The sequence below is a fragment of the Mirounga angustirostris genome, unplaced genomic scaffold, assembly GCF_029215605.1.
Source record: "Mirounga angustirostris isolate CCGP_5_RB_7025 unplaced genomic scaffold, mMirAng1.0.hap1 SCAF_17, whole genome shotgun sequence".
Taxonomy (NCBI): domain Eukaryota; kingdom Metazoa; phylum Chordata; class Mammalia; order Carnivora; family Phocidae; genus Mirounga; species Mirounga angustirostris.
In genome coordinates this window covers 46437877-46452755 of record NW_026991725.1, presented here as the reverse complement: position 1 = coordinate 46452755, position 14879 = coordinate 46437877, and the positions used below count along the sequence as shown (strand labels likewise).

The following is a 14879-nucleotide window of genomic DNA, read 5'->3' as shown; positions in this document are numbered from 1 at the left end:
GAGAGAGCACATGAGAGGGGGGAGGGTCAGAGGGAGAAGCAGGCTCCCTGCCGAGCAGGGAGCCCGATGCGGGACTCGATCCCGGGACTCCAGGATCATGACCTGAGCCGAAGGCAGCCGCTTAACCGACTGAGCCACCCAGGCACCCCATGATGAGTTTTTAGAGCACCAAGAGAAGGCAGTTTGCTAGCTGGAAGGCCACTTCTGAAACAAATTAAGAGGTTATTTTTTTACGGCATTTATCTATTTTAATAAATTGTTCTGGGAAAATTAAGTGTAGCTTATAAAAATGATTATTTAGTGTGTTAAAACATTTTAAGACCATTGAGGTAAATTATATGCACTTTTTACGAGCAGAGAGATTGAGATGTAGTGGTAAGATACAGTTATAATGATTAAAAAAAAAAGATGCACTTCATTACCTTTTTTTTTTTTTTTTTAAGATTTTATTTATTTATTTGACAGAGACACAGCGAGAGAGGGAATACAAGCAAGGGGAGTGGGAGAGGGAGAAGCAGACTCCCCATGGAACAGGGAGCCCGATGCGGGGCTCGATCCCAGGACCCTGGGATCACGACCTGAGCCGAAGGCAGACGCTTAACGACTGAGCCACCCAGGCGCCCCCTTCATTACCTTTTTAATTCAAATCAGTGTAATCAATGTAATTTATTATTGTAGTTACCCTTTGGTTCAGAGAGGCAACCATTCTGAGTGTAATTTGGCATATTCTTTCCAGTCTTTTTTTTTTTTCCTATGTATTTTTTGCATAGCTCATACTGGGTTGTATAATTTTGTATCTTGTTCTTTTTATTTAATATAGTTTTTCTGGCCTGATATTATTCCGTTGGCTGGATAGTCCTACCATACTTAACATAGTTTCGTTTTGATAATGAGACACAAATTAAGACTTTTGAGTTACAGAAAATGTTCAGATTCTTTTGTTCTACTGAAGTTATTGTTTTATTTATTTAAGGTGTTTTCTTGGATCTTGAACATCTTTAAACAAACAAAAGACTCGTTGTAGTAATATTTGACTTAGACTGTTTTTCTTCTGTTGCTTATGTCTCATCAAACTTAATACCGTTTGGGACTTAAAAATATTTTTAAGTTACTACATGTTCTCCCATTCATATCAGGATTAGGGAAGGAGATATATCCAAGAATTATTGAGTCCTTCCTTCATTTATTTACCATATTATTCTTTTTTCTTTTTCCTTTCTGTATGGTTTCCTAGGTCAGACATTTTGAGTAATTGATGTAATAATTTTCCCCTTTGGGTGTCAGGCATTAAAAATAGCCATTGCGGGGCGCCTGGGTGGCTCAGTCGTTAAGTGTCTGCCTTCGGCTCAGGTCATGATCCCGGGGTCCTGGGATCGAGCCCCACGTCGGGCTCCCTGCTCTGTGGGAAGCCTGCTTCTCTCTCTCCTGCTTCTCCCTCTCCCACTCCCCCTGCTTGTGTTCCCTCTCTCACTGTGTCTCTGTCAAATAAATAAATAAAAATCTTAAAAAAAAAAAAATAGCCATTGCATAAGATAGTTTTCCCCTTTTTCTTTTTTCCTTTTTAATTTTTTTTAGAGAGAGTGTGTGTGTGCAAGGGAGGGATGTGCAGAGGGAGGGAGAGAGAGACAGAGAATCTTAAGCAAACTCCATACCCAGCGCGGAGCCCAGCATGGGGCTCAGTCTCACAACCTTGAGATCGTGACCTGAGCCAAAATCAGGGTCAGACGCTCAACCAACCGAGCCACCCAGGATCCCCAAGATTTTATTTTTACATAACCTCTACCCCCAGTGTGTGGCTTGAACTCACAACCCTGAGCTCAGGAGTTTCATGCTCTTCCAACCAAGCCAGCCAGATGCCCACTTTTTCTTATTATCCAGGTGACGGTAACAACATGCAGAATGTGTGGAGTGGTTAGGGAAGGCTGAGATACTAAGAGCTCTCAACTGCTAAGTTCAGAAGGCTTAGTAGCTGAAGGCTGGTGTTAGTACTGACTTTGCTTCATGGTGCTGTGAAGATACGGAGTCATAGGGAAGAGTCTAAGCATGGGAACTGAGTCAGGGTCATGAGGCTCGCGTGACTTCTGGTCTTCCGTGGCTACATACAAAGTCACCTGATTATCCTGCCTTTTTCCTTTATTCGCTAAATAAATACCACTAGTTTAATAATTGCAGATAACATTTATCAATTTCTTTCTAAATGCCAGGCTAAGTACTTTTGACATGAACCGTTAGCTGGTTATTGTGAACTTGGTGGTGAACATGTTAGAAAAATAGTATAGTACTTTGTGGTTGGTCGCTAATGTATTAGGATATGGCTATTTTAGACTTCTCCGCTGTCTTATGCAAGGTGAATTGATTTTTCCAGATACAGCAGTAGAGGCATTCTTTTAAAAAAAAAAAGTTGTTTTGGCCTTTTTCTTTGTTGTAGAATTGCAGTATGTTAGAAGTACTTGAGGTGTTTTTAAATTTTTTTAATTAAAAAACAAATGAGAATAAGAGAGTTGGTGTATCCTCAAAGGGATCATGATTCCTGGAATTGAAAACTGTCCCAAAGCTGGAGAGAGGCAGCCAGACCTGTGGTTGTGGGCTGTATCTGCACTGTGGCCCAGAGCCAGGACGGGGTTGGGGGTGCTGGAAGCACCCTTGATTTTGGCTGCAGGTTTTTTTTGTTTTTTAAGATTTACTTGTTTAAGAGAGAGAGCCCGCGAGCAGGGGAGGGCAGAGGGAGAGGGAGACAAGCAGACTCCCCGCTGAGTGGAGAGCTGGATGCAGGGCTCCATCCCAGGACCCTGAGATCACGACCTGAGCTGAAATCGAGTCAGGCGCTTCACCGACTGAACCACCTAGGCGCCCGCCCGTTGGCTTCAGTTTTAAAGGCTGCACTTTAGTTTTTATTGATTGATTAGCTTCAGTTCCTAAATATAATGTTGAAAGGTATGGCCATTTTTGTGTGTGTTTTGGTGGGGTGGGAGTGTATTTGTTAGGGAAAAGGAAGGACAGAGGGATCTTGCTTTTTCTTTTTTCTTGATTCCCCTGAGTCCTTCCTGACCTCATGCAGTAATCAGTAGCTACCCGTAATGTCAAAATGTTAGAAAAGCTTGTTTAGTTAACGGTTGGGATTTGGGCAATAAAAATACCAAGAGAAATAAATAACACAGATAACAAGTTTCCTTCGTGATTTCAGATAGTAAGTACGAGATAACTGCCTATTTTCCCCTCCAGGGGATTCTCCATCCCTCTTTTTCTCCAAAAGTTATCGAATGTTCACATTGACCGGATGTCGTTCTTTGCTGTGATCTAAAGACCTTAGATATTTACTCCTCAAAATGACTCCGCACCTTTAATAGCAAACAGTGGAGCTCCAGCAGCAGTCCCTCCCCTTTCTGACCCGGGTTGTATCCATGCTGTCGGATCTCTAGTGAGGCTGGTCTGAAGATGTTGTGGGGGTGAACATGGTTTTAGATGCTGATTTAATTAGTTCATTATTTTTTATCGGAGGAGTTGTAGAGAACTTTGAAAACCACATGGAAGAAATTAATGAGCCCGAATCTGTTACTCATAGATAAATCATTGGTGCATTTTTTCCAGTCTTTTCTGTATACTGTAATTGAGGACTGGGTTGGGGGAGGGTAGGGCCTTCAGAGATAATTTCAGATCATGGTTAAAATTGTAATAACTTGTCATTATCTGGAGTGGTTTGTTAGAGAGCTGGGCCTCTGCTGGCCTCAGTGTTAGGCAGTGGTGGCTACCGTTAGTACCAGCCGGTATCTCCCAGGGGGGTTCGGGTTATTGCTTGGTGGCTGGGTGGGGCAGAGGAAGAGGTGGGGTTGGAGTCCTGCATCTCCCTCCTCCTGCTTGAAGCAGAAGAACCTCTGGGTTTGCTCAGGACAGGCATTTATTTAATCAGCTGCAACCAAATTATGTAGCCCCTGAAGTCAAAATGTGTCCCAGTCCCTGACACACCCCAGTTACCATGAACCTACAAGCCAGATAATCTCCCAGTCATTGAGAGTTCATATGTAATATACAGTTCTGAAAGGGTTTTTAGTTAGGATCTCAGTATAATGGTAATGAGTCCTCTTGAAATTGGGAGAATAGTTTAGGCTGGTATGGCTTTCCTAATCAGAAAACCTGTTAAATTTTGCTTGTAATGCTTGAGAGAAAGCAGAGGTAGCAAGATTGGGCCCCAATACTCCAGTATTTAGAACTCCAGAAGTAGACTGACATTCTGCCAGTTATACAGAGGGACTTTAGAAGCTCTCTTTTGGGAAGTTTGCCTTATGTGATTCTCCATATATATATGCTGTTGCACTTTACATGAGTCATTCATGGTGTGTATTGTCTAACAAGTGAAGATTAGAATTTTCTAGAATATATTGGATCCTTGGAAGAAGCTTGACTACTTGTTTCGTTATAGAAATGTGCAGCTAGAATACTAATTTATTCTTGTAACTTAATTTATAAATAAAAGTTATTACTTGTTAACTAGTATTTTTTTTTCCAGTTTCTCTTCAGCAACGGGTAGCAGAATTGGAAAAAATTAATGCAGAATTTTTACGTGCACAGCAGCAGCTTGAGCAAGAATTTAATCAAAAGAGAGCAAAATTTAAAGAGTTATATTTGGCTAAAGAGGGTAAGTTCCTAAGTCTCTCTCTAACCCCCCATACTAAGACTGCCTTAAAATGTCGAGTTTCTTGGTAGTACAATGTTAATTTTATCTTTTGAACACACCTTGATTTTATTTGTGTTTACACTGTAAGCTAGAAGCCTATTTAGAGGTTAGAGTTAAGAATGGAACTGATAGGACACGTTGGAAAATGCAGGGTTCGGGTTTTTCCTGGTCTTTGAGCTTCACAATGATACGTGACGTAGGTAGGCTACGGCACGCTGGGACGCAGGGCTCTCGGTGCTCTTCGTGCCTGAGAGAGTCCAGGCGAAGCGGACTGGGGTGTTTGAGAAAGCCTCGGCCATGTCACAGAGTGTCGCACAGACTGACACTTCACGGAGTCGATCCCGCAGATGATCCCTTACTTATCAGCAGAGACCTAGGACCCCCCGTGAGGCAGACGCAGTGCTGGGTGCTGGCTGTGAAGAAGGAGCCGGAGTCACTGGGACCTGTAACTCCTAGAACTTGACCTCGAGTGAGGAGAGAAGCATACGGGGCAGATACGGGGGCGTATCGAGAGGGCCTGGCCCTGCAGGGTAAGGACAGGGTTACATGTTGGGCATTGACCTCGGAAAACACGGCTGTGGCTCCCGCCGCACTCCCCCCCCCCCCCCCAGTGGTTCCCAGAGTGTGGTTGCCCAACAGCAGCATCAATGTCACAGTCACCTGGGAAACCTGCTGGAAATGCACCGTTTGGGGTTCTGGCTCAGACTTGACTGGCTCAGGGTCCAGCAGTTGCTGTTTTAAGCCGTTCTTCAGGTGATTCAGATGCTGGATAAAATCTCCCCGAGAGCTCGTTCAAACACCGTGAGTTGGGGCAGGGCCCGAGAATCTGCATTTCCGATGAGCTGTAGGTGCTTGCAGTACAAGGACCACACAATTTGGGAGCCGCTGCTAGAGACTGGTGATCACCCAACTTTTAAATATCACTTTATGGAGGCACTCCATACATACATACACCCCTCGTACCTTTTCTAAAGTTGGTGCTTAAAATTTTTTATTTTGAATTTAAAAAGGTGCAAAAGATATAAATTCTATATTACTGTCAACACTAAGAATTTAAAACTTCATGCTCTTAAACATATCCAGCAGAATCAATGATTTAATATCTATCACCATTCATTTTAAAAAATACGTGAATAAGCTCTTTAGCAGAAGTTTTACATTTTTTCCTCTCCTTGTGTTGGGTTTTCAGTTCTACATCTCTCTCAGAATTTTATTCTAAAAAGTTATTTTTTTTCTTTTTTTAGGAACACAAGCTTGAGTGTGCATCAGAATTTTACTTGTAGGGTTTGTTAGAGCAGAGATTGTGGGTCTTCTCCCCCAGAGTTTCTGACTTACCAGGTCTGTGGAGTCCTGGAGTTTACACTTCTAGTAAGTTAGCAGGTGGCGCTGATGCTTTTGGTTCAGGGACCATACTTTGAGAGACGCGGGTGATATTTGATGCTTGAAAGCCTTTTTTAAAGAAAATTTTATCAGACTTCTCTGTGACAGAAATTACATGCTTATTTCTTCTGCACTGAGTTACCATTAGTTATTAATAAGTGCACAGTTGGTCACACTGTAAATATTTTATACGTTTAAAATATAATAAAATGTAAAAATTATTGGAAATGCAGGTCTTATGAGATACAATTGGGTCTCCCTCCCAATTAAGTCATAACCTCTGCATGAATAATATTTACTTGTAGAAAAGGATAAGTTTCAGGTTTTTTTTTTTTAAAGATTTTATTTATTAATTTGAGAGAGAGAGCACAAGGGGGAGTGGGGGAGGGGTAAAGGGAGAGAGAGAAACCCAAGCAGACTCCCTGCTGAGTGCAGAGCCCAGGACGGATCTCGATCCCAGGACCCTAGGATCATGACTTGAGCCAAAGGCAGACGCCTAAGAAACTGAGCCACCCAGGCATCCCCAGTTTGTTTTTTTTTTTTAAATAGATATGAGTGCTGAGAACTCTTAGTCTCATAAATAAGTAGATGGAAATAGGTTTATTTTATTTTATTTTTTTAAAGATTTTATTTATTTATTTGAGAGAGAGAGAGAATGAGTGTGAGCATGAGCAGGGGAAGGGGCAGAGGGAGAGGGAGAAGCAGACTCCCCATGGAGCAGGGAGCCCAACGTGAGACTCGATCCCAGGACCCTGGGATCATGACCTGAGCTGAAGGCAGACGCTTCACCGACTGAACCACCCAAGCACCCTAGAAGGTTTACTTTATAGTGATGATTATTCCATTCTCTTAAACTCTTTCTGAATTATATGTTAAGTCACATAGTCCTCAGCTTCAAAAATATTTCTGTTCTATTGGCTGGCAACTCGATTAGGCTTCCTTCAGTTTTGTTGAAAGCAGACTTTGCAATCACCTGACCTGCCAGAGATTTATTACCCACTTATTAGTTATTCACTTTTTTATTACTGTTACTGATATTTTAAATTATCCCTCTGGTTTGATATGGGAGAGGAGTTTTTACACAGTGGGACAGTGACCCATAGTCCAGTTCAGGATGGGTGGAAGGCCCATCTCTTGTTAAGTGGGAGAAGGCTGTTGAGGAAAGGGACATGGGCACAGAGTATCTGCACTCAAACCCTACTCTGTTTTAGGGAATAATACTTATGAACATTGAGGATCAAGAAGTTGATTCCTTTAAAACAATATGTGTCTATGAATCCTTGAAAAATCTTTGTGTACCCCAGGGGTATATGTTCTCCACTGAAGATCACTGCCCTGCAGTGATGTTCTTCAGACTACAGGTTGTAACCCTTTGATGGATGAAAAACAATTAAGTGGGTTGTGACCTGTAGTTTAAAAAAAAAAAAAAAGGAATAGAATGGAAAATAACAGCACAATACACTTGGTAAGATTCAGTTAAGTAGAGTCACATGGGCTGTTTTGTGTCAGTGACACATATAGGTGTATGTATAGAGTTGTGATATGAAATACGTTTCTTCCTGCGGGTTGTGGTCAGAGAAGTTTGAAAGCCAGTATTCCATTAGATGCAGCGTTCTTAGGCCTCACCGAATGCAGCCGCGACTTGGAAAGGCTTGCTGCCTGCATTACACGATGGGTTCTGTGTTCCTGTGGCTTGTGGGAGGGCTGTTTCCGTGTTTGATTTGGTTCCTTCATAGGCCGACACGGAGATGGGAAAGCTGGTGTCTCCTCTCTCGGCATGGTGGCACTCTGCAGGTTACCGTGGAGGTAGGGATGACTGAGATACGGTGTTATCTTAAAAAAAGTAGAGTCTTCTGGAGCAGATAATACATTTTGCACAGTATCATCGTTTGAATATATGTTGAGTGTCATGAGAAAGAAGTTATGTCCAGTTCTTCAGTGTGTTTATATGACTTTGTTAATTCTCCCTTATAAAACTTATTTTAACCTTGAGTTGATGAGGCACCACTTTAAACTGTGCAGTGGTGTGTCCTTGTCAAGAGGACCTGTGATACCTTTAATGTGCATGCAGGGCGTCATGGCAGCAGGCCTCTGACGACCAGTTAGAGCTCACTGCCGGACTGGCAGGGACGTCCTGTTTTCCCTCCTCCGCTCACACCAGCAATCCTTTTTATAGCTTTTTCTTTCAGTCTTGGCTTATTCAGTAAACTCAAGTTAATCTTGCCCCAAGTGTATTCATTTTGTTTTCTGGTTTCCTCTGTCCCCAAATAAAGCTGTTAGGGCTTCCTTTGTTTTCTTATTTTCTTCTTTTAAATTATAAAATGGACTTTCCTAGAAGATTCTGAAGAAATGAAAATGACCAAGGACCTCTCATTTCTGAAATACATGATCATTCGCAGTTTCTGTCTCTGATCCAGACAGCTTGCAATGTAGGTTCATTCAGAAAACATCATTGGTATGTTAAAATTGCTTTAAGGACATCTAGGCCTAGTAAGTAATCTGTATGTGTGCTGTTGTATCTTTACTATCTGGACTTCTTGGTGAACTCCAGCTGGCCGTTGAGTTGAGGTAACTTTTCACAAAATTTCAAAAGGAATAGTGTGATCCTTTTTGAGAGATTTTGGTGTCATTTCTAAAGAAAATGCATAGTGTGTAAAAGGTAAATGTGGATTCAGTTCTGGTCTTGGCTGTTTGCCTATGTCTCAATGGAAATAAAATTTATGGATGTCCTCTAAAGCGGAGCTTCTGTTACGGCATCTGCTAGGAAGTGTAAACCTAGTCGTTTATGGTGGTTGCAGATGGTAGCAGTAGAAGTCATGGATTTGACGTGTTCAGCAGTCTTTGTTTTATCTTTCAGCAAACCAGGTCAGGGTAACTCTGGAAGTCCAAATATCCGTATTTTCCCCAATAGGAGCAGCTTTTGCTTTGGTGTTATAATAGCTGTGCTTTTGTATTTGGAGAACAGCTGAAGTGTAAGTGCAAACAGTAATGATGAATGCTAATAAGGGAGATTATTAGCTTTGGACTCCTCTGACCGCCTCTTCCTGCCTTAGTACCTACTCTTTTCTCAGCAGACTTCAACTGGGAATGTTAAGGTATTTCTGAAAGCTTTGTTGCCTTTCCACTGAACTTGAAGGAAAAGTATTTAGCTTTTAAAAAGAAGTGTTTGATTTGGCTTTCTTTTTTAGCCAACTTCAGTATACAGCTCGGCACTCTAACGGGGTTTGTGTTTTGGAAATCTTCAGTCTTGGGCAATAAGAGAAAGCTTGTTACATGAAGCAGCAAACAAAAGGCCATAGAGTTCTGAATTTGAAGGAAAATAGTAGCGATGTAGCACGCGTTAATCACCAGAAGACTGAAGTTTTCTAGGGGTGTTCAAAAGGATTTTATATGTGCTCATAATTTCTATAAAGCTCGGATGCTGACTAACCAGAGTTTCAATAGTTAGAAGCTAGGTTAAGGAAGATATTTGTGGTCCAGATGCCATAACCTTGCACTTAGATATGGAAATAAAACTAGGGTATATTAAATAAAATTAAAGGCCATTAGAAATCTTAGAAACAACAAATAAATTGAAATAAGGTAAACAGATGGTTTAAACTATAGATAAGGCACAGAGATTTTAGTAAATTGGAAAATGGTATTTGGGAGTTCTCCCTCTTGGTGAGACAGACAGAGAAGCCTCAAAGAGCAGTTGACGTAGAGGCTGCAGTGAGTCTCTAACACATTTCTAAAAAGAGTTGCAGGAGAAGACAGTGGAGGGTGAAATATTTGAGGAGATAATAACAGGTTTTTTAGGGATTAAGAAAAAAAGTGAGTCCTTAACATAAATGCTGAGTATCAAGTAGGTAAGTGATAGTAAATTCGTATTTTGGTATATCTTAAGCTATAGAACACCAGAAATGAAAAGAAAATATTGAAAGCTAACAGAAGTAACGGTTAGGTTGCCGGGAGATGCCACATAAGCACAATCAATGACAGGAGACAGAGAAATATCTTCAAAGTGCAGAGAAAAGTAATTCTCAACCTAAAATTTCATATGTAGCTAAATTATTCAAGAATGAGAGCAAAATAGGTATCTTAGGCATATAAAAACTAAGGGCATTTATCACCCACATAAATCACCAGATGACATTTGCAGAAGAAGTGTAAACACAGGGAAAATACAGGATGAAAGAAGCAATACCAGCCATAGAAACAGATAAGTCTGAGTATAAAAAACAAAACCAAAAAACTATGTCATAGCACATGTTAGGTTTTAAAAGAAGAAAGTAAAACAAATGAGACAGTAATAACAAGATTGGGGCCTAAGGCAAAACACACTGAAGGAATATAGAGGCTATCAAACAATCTACCAAGAAAATATGACAATCATTGGGGCGCCTGGGTGGCTCAGTTGGTTAAGCATCTGTCTTAGGCTCAGGTCATGATCCCGGGGTCCTGGGATCAAGCCCAGAGTTGTGCTCCCTGCTCAGCAGGGAGACTGCTTCTCCCTCTGCCTTTCCCCGTGGCTTGTGCTCTCTCTCTCATTCACTCTCTTTCAAATAAATAAATTAAAATCTTTAAAAAATAAAAAGAAAATACGACAATAATTAACTTGTATACACCTAATGAAATCGCCATGACATACCATGTAAAACAAAAGGTGATAGAATTAAAGGAAGAAATCAATAGATGCACACAAAGGAGATGTTTAACATTGTATCAATTGCTAGATCAAGCAATAGGTAAAGATAGAATAGCATTGAGCAACAGAATTTTAAAAAGCTTGATCTATGAATTCTATACCCAAGGAACCAAAAATGTTCATTCCTTTTATATTCATAAGGAACACAAAAAAATTGTCTATGTACGTGTATCTCAAGGACTCAACATATTTAAAAAAATCAGGCTACCTAATGCTGTTAAAGATTTTAAACAACAATGTAAATGTTTTTTAAAAGTTTGGAAACTAAGAATGCATTCCTATTGCTCTTAAGTTAAAGAGCAAATCACAATGGAGATTGCAAAATCTGAGAATATGGTGAAGATACTTGTGGGAAGCAGCTAAAACAATACTTAGAAAGTAAGCTTTTAACTTTAAAAGTATTTATTAAAATTAAATCATTAAAAGACAATGAGAGATTGAAAAATAAATGATCTGGGGCTCCTGGGTGACTCAGTTGGTTAAGTGTCTGCCTCTGGCTCAGTTCATGATTCCCGGGTCCTGGGATCAAGCCCCGCATCAGGCTCCCTGCTCAGTGGGGAGTCTGCTTCTCCCTCTCCCACTCCCCGTGCTTGTGTTCCCTCTCTCGCTGTCTCTCTCTGTCAAATAAATAAATAAAATCTAAAAAAAAAAAAAAAAAAGTACATTATGACCATGCGTAGTAGGAATGCAAGGATCGTTTAACATGAGAACATCTGTTGATGTAACTCACTACATTGACAAAGTAAGAAAAAACAGGGCATTCAGTAAAATTCTTAACACCCTTTAGTAATGAGTTCATACTAGTTCTTAGCAAACTAGGATGGAGGGGGGCCTGCCTTAGCCTATGAAAACATTTTTAATAGAAACCAGTAGCCTTCACTTAATAGTGAAATGAGATAAGAAAGCCTATTATCAGTACTTCATTTTTATACTGGAGGTCCTCCTAGCCAATGCAATAAAATAAAAAGAAATGAGTTATACAATTTGGAAAGTTAAGGATAGTTTTGTCTCCATGTGGAGTCTATATGGTTATCAACATAGAGTAACCAAGAGAATCTACACTATTAGAACTAAGAGATCAATATAGTAATGTTTCTGTGTACCAGTAACTAATTAGAGAAGTAATAGAAGAAAAAGAAATTCTGAAAAAAATAAAAGACAAATAGAAAAAAAAAATCAGAATTTTTAGTCACTTGGGAATACGTCTAACAAGGTTGTGGGAAACCTTTATAGAGGATAATTATAAAACAAGTATTGAAGTACATGAAACCTTGATAAATGGAATGTGATGCCATGTTCATAGGTAGAAAGACTCCGTGTCATAAAGAAGCTAACTCTCCTCAGTTTGTAAATTCAGAGCAATTCCAATTAAAGTCTCAGTTTTCCTGTATGGATCTTCAGACTATCTTCAGTTTTACAAGGAAGAACAGGATCAAGAAAATGCTGACCTACTATATCGAACCACTGATTTATAGGAAATACCACGAACGAAGGAACAAGTTCAGCTATGTTACAGGTATGCAGTCAGCAAAATCCAGACTGCAGGAGGCACGGAGGGCAACCTAGTTTACCCTATAAATAAATTTCAAGGGAAAAAGGAGGTGGAGGGGAAACCTATAGATTAAAAGAGAGTTAAAATACATATTGACTAATTTGTGGACCTTATTTGAATTTTGACTCAAAGGGTTGAACTATTAAAAAAAATTTAGACTACTGGACTTTTCAACACTGAGTGGATGTTTGATGGTATAAACATTGTCAATTTTTTTTTTTTTTTTTAAGATTTTTATTTATTTATTTGACAGAGCGAACGAGAGCAAGAACACAAGCAGGGGGAGGGGGAGAAGCAGACTCCCCGCTGAGCAGGGAGCCTGATGTGGGGCTCGATCCCAGGATCCTGGGATCATAACCTGAGCTGAAGGCAGAGGCCCAACCAACTGAGCCACCCAGGTGTCCCTGAATTATGCATTAAAAAAAAGATTTTATTTATTTATTATTTTTTAAAGATTTATTTATTTGACAGAGAGAGACACAGCGAAGAGAGGGAATACAAGCAGGGGGAGTGGGAGAGGGAGAAGCAGACTCCCCATGGAACAGGGAGCCCGATGCGGGGCTCGATCCCAGGACCCTGGGATCATGACCTGAGCCCAAGGCAGACGCTTAACGACTGAGCCACCCAGGCGCCCCATTTTTTCAGACATTGTCAAATTCTTTCAGCTGTGAAAATGATCCTTACAAAGTGAAATTAGCCAGAAAAAGACAAATAATGTATGATTCCACTTATGTGAGGTATCTAGAATAATTAAACTTCTAGAAACAAAGTAGATTATGGTTGCCAGGGGCTTAGAGGAGTGGGAGTTGTTGTTGAATGGGTGTAGTTCATTTTTTTAAGATGAAGATTTGTGGAGATGGGTTGCACAACAATGTGAATACTTTTAACACCACTGAACTGTACCCTTAAAAGTGGTTAAGATGATAAATTTTATGTGTATTTTTAAAAAATGGTCCTTATCTTTTTAGAGATACATGCTGAAGTACTTATAGGTAAATGGTAAGTTTGGGAGCCCCATTTCTTGTTAACATGAACCACAGACCCATTCCCCAGCAAAACTGGTGAAATTTTTTTTTTAAAAACAACCACTTAAAGTCTACAGAAGTGGTCCTATAGCAGATGAAACATTTGTTCAAGAAAATATACTAAATCCTGGTAAAAACAGAGAGTCTGTGGCATTTGATCCATGAACTGCTCCCTTTCCCTCCCCTTCCAGCCTGGTGTTACAGAAACACCACCCCAGGCAGATGATGCCAAGAACACAGGTCTCGTGCTCCCCCCAGCACCCGGTTGAGGACTACAGAACCTTCCTCCCCACACCCATGCAGCTACCTGTTGTAGAGGTGAAGTTGCAGTTGAGTGTGGCTGAGGGGTTGAGCTCCTTTCTTCTGCCCAGCCCCCACTCAGGGTGGAAGCTGTACCTTGGGTGTGGTGTTCTGGGGGGAGGGTCTATGACGGGAGCACAAAGCCAGGGAGACCAGAGGCTACCACCTCCATCTCCCCAACCCAGTATCCTGTTCCTAGCTTAGAAGAGTCCCAGCAGTTAAGTGGAATTTGACGGATATGGTCAAGGAAGGAGACACTCAGAAGGGAGCCCTGCAGACTCTACCGTCGCTCCAGAGTGACTCTGCTCGTGCCCACGGCACACCTTCTGAGGGGCGACAGCAGCAGCCCCCCACTGCGGGAGGGGGCAGGAAATCAGTTTACATGAAAATCCAGCCAGCTACTAGGCAAACAGCAGATGACGACGAGAAGCCGGTAAGAGGCTGGGGCGCACCAGCACCAGAGGTGCTGCAAAAAAATGTCAGTTTTGGGGCGCCTGGGTGGCTCATTCGTTGAGCATCTGCCTTCGGCTCAGGTCATGATCCCAGGGTCCTGGGGTCGAGCCCCGCATCGGGCTCCCTGCCCCTCGGGAAGCCTGCTTCTCCCTCTCCCACTCCCCCTGCTTGTGTTCCCTCTCTAGCTGTCTCGCTCTCTCTGTGTCAAATAAGAATTAAAAAAAAAAAAGTCAGTTTCAACAACAACAACAAAACTTGAGATAAGAAACAGTTGAAACTGTTATCCATACAAAGGAAAACGTGCAATGCCTGTGAGAGTAACCAGATGTCAGATTTAATGAAGACTTCAAAGTTGTCACACATACACTTAACCGAAGAAAAGCATGCTTAATGCAGTTAAGTGTGACAGTGTTTCATCAAATGGAGAGTATCAGTAAAGAAATGAGAACAACCAAGTGGAAATTCTGAAGTTGAAAAGTGCAGTAACTAAAATGGAAAGTTCAGTGCAGGGGCTCCGCAGTAGATTTGAACTAGCAGAAGAAAGAATTAGTGGACTTGAAGATAGGTCACTTAAGATTATACAGTTTGAAGAACAGAAAGAAGATAGAAACAGGAACAGAGCCTAATAGAAATGTGGGACATCATTAAGTTTGCCAACATATGTGCAATGGGAGGGCCAGAAGGAGAGACGAGAGAGAGAGAAAAAATGTTAAAAGAGAGATAATGTCTGAAAATTTCCCACATTTAATTAAAAGTGGTAATCTACATATATACGAAGCTCCTTGAACTCAAAGTAGGATAGAGACATGC

The 14879-nt window shown here is 41.1% G+C and overlaps 1 protein-coding gene across 9 annotated transcripts in view; it reads left to right on the top strand.

The window, feature by feature from the left end:
• RABEP1 (rabaptin, RAB GTPase binding effector protein 1) overlaps positions 1-14879 on the top strand; it is a 109321-nt gene that overhangs the window by 32297 nt on the left and 62145 nt on the right. For 3 of the 9 annotated variants that reach the window (XR_010408484.1, XR_010408483.1, XR_010408482.1), the window contains exon 1: positions 11354-12255. The exons of 1 other annotated variant lie outside the window; for it this stretch is intronic. Coding sequence is in view for 5 of the 8 variants with exons in the window: in XM_064582576.1 (XP_064438646.1) it covers positions 12018-12255 (238 nt within the window). In the remaining 3 variants the exon portion in view is untranslated. Of the gene's footprint in view, positions 1-4504; positions 4634-11352; positions 12256-14879 lie in introns of those variants that run through there. 5 more of the 9 variants (XM_045889996.3, XM_064582574.1, XM_064582576.1 and 2 more) reach the window with 3 other exon arrangements.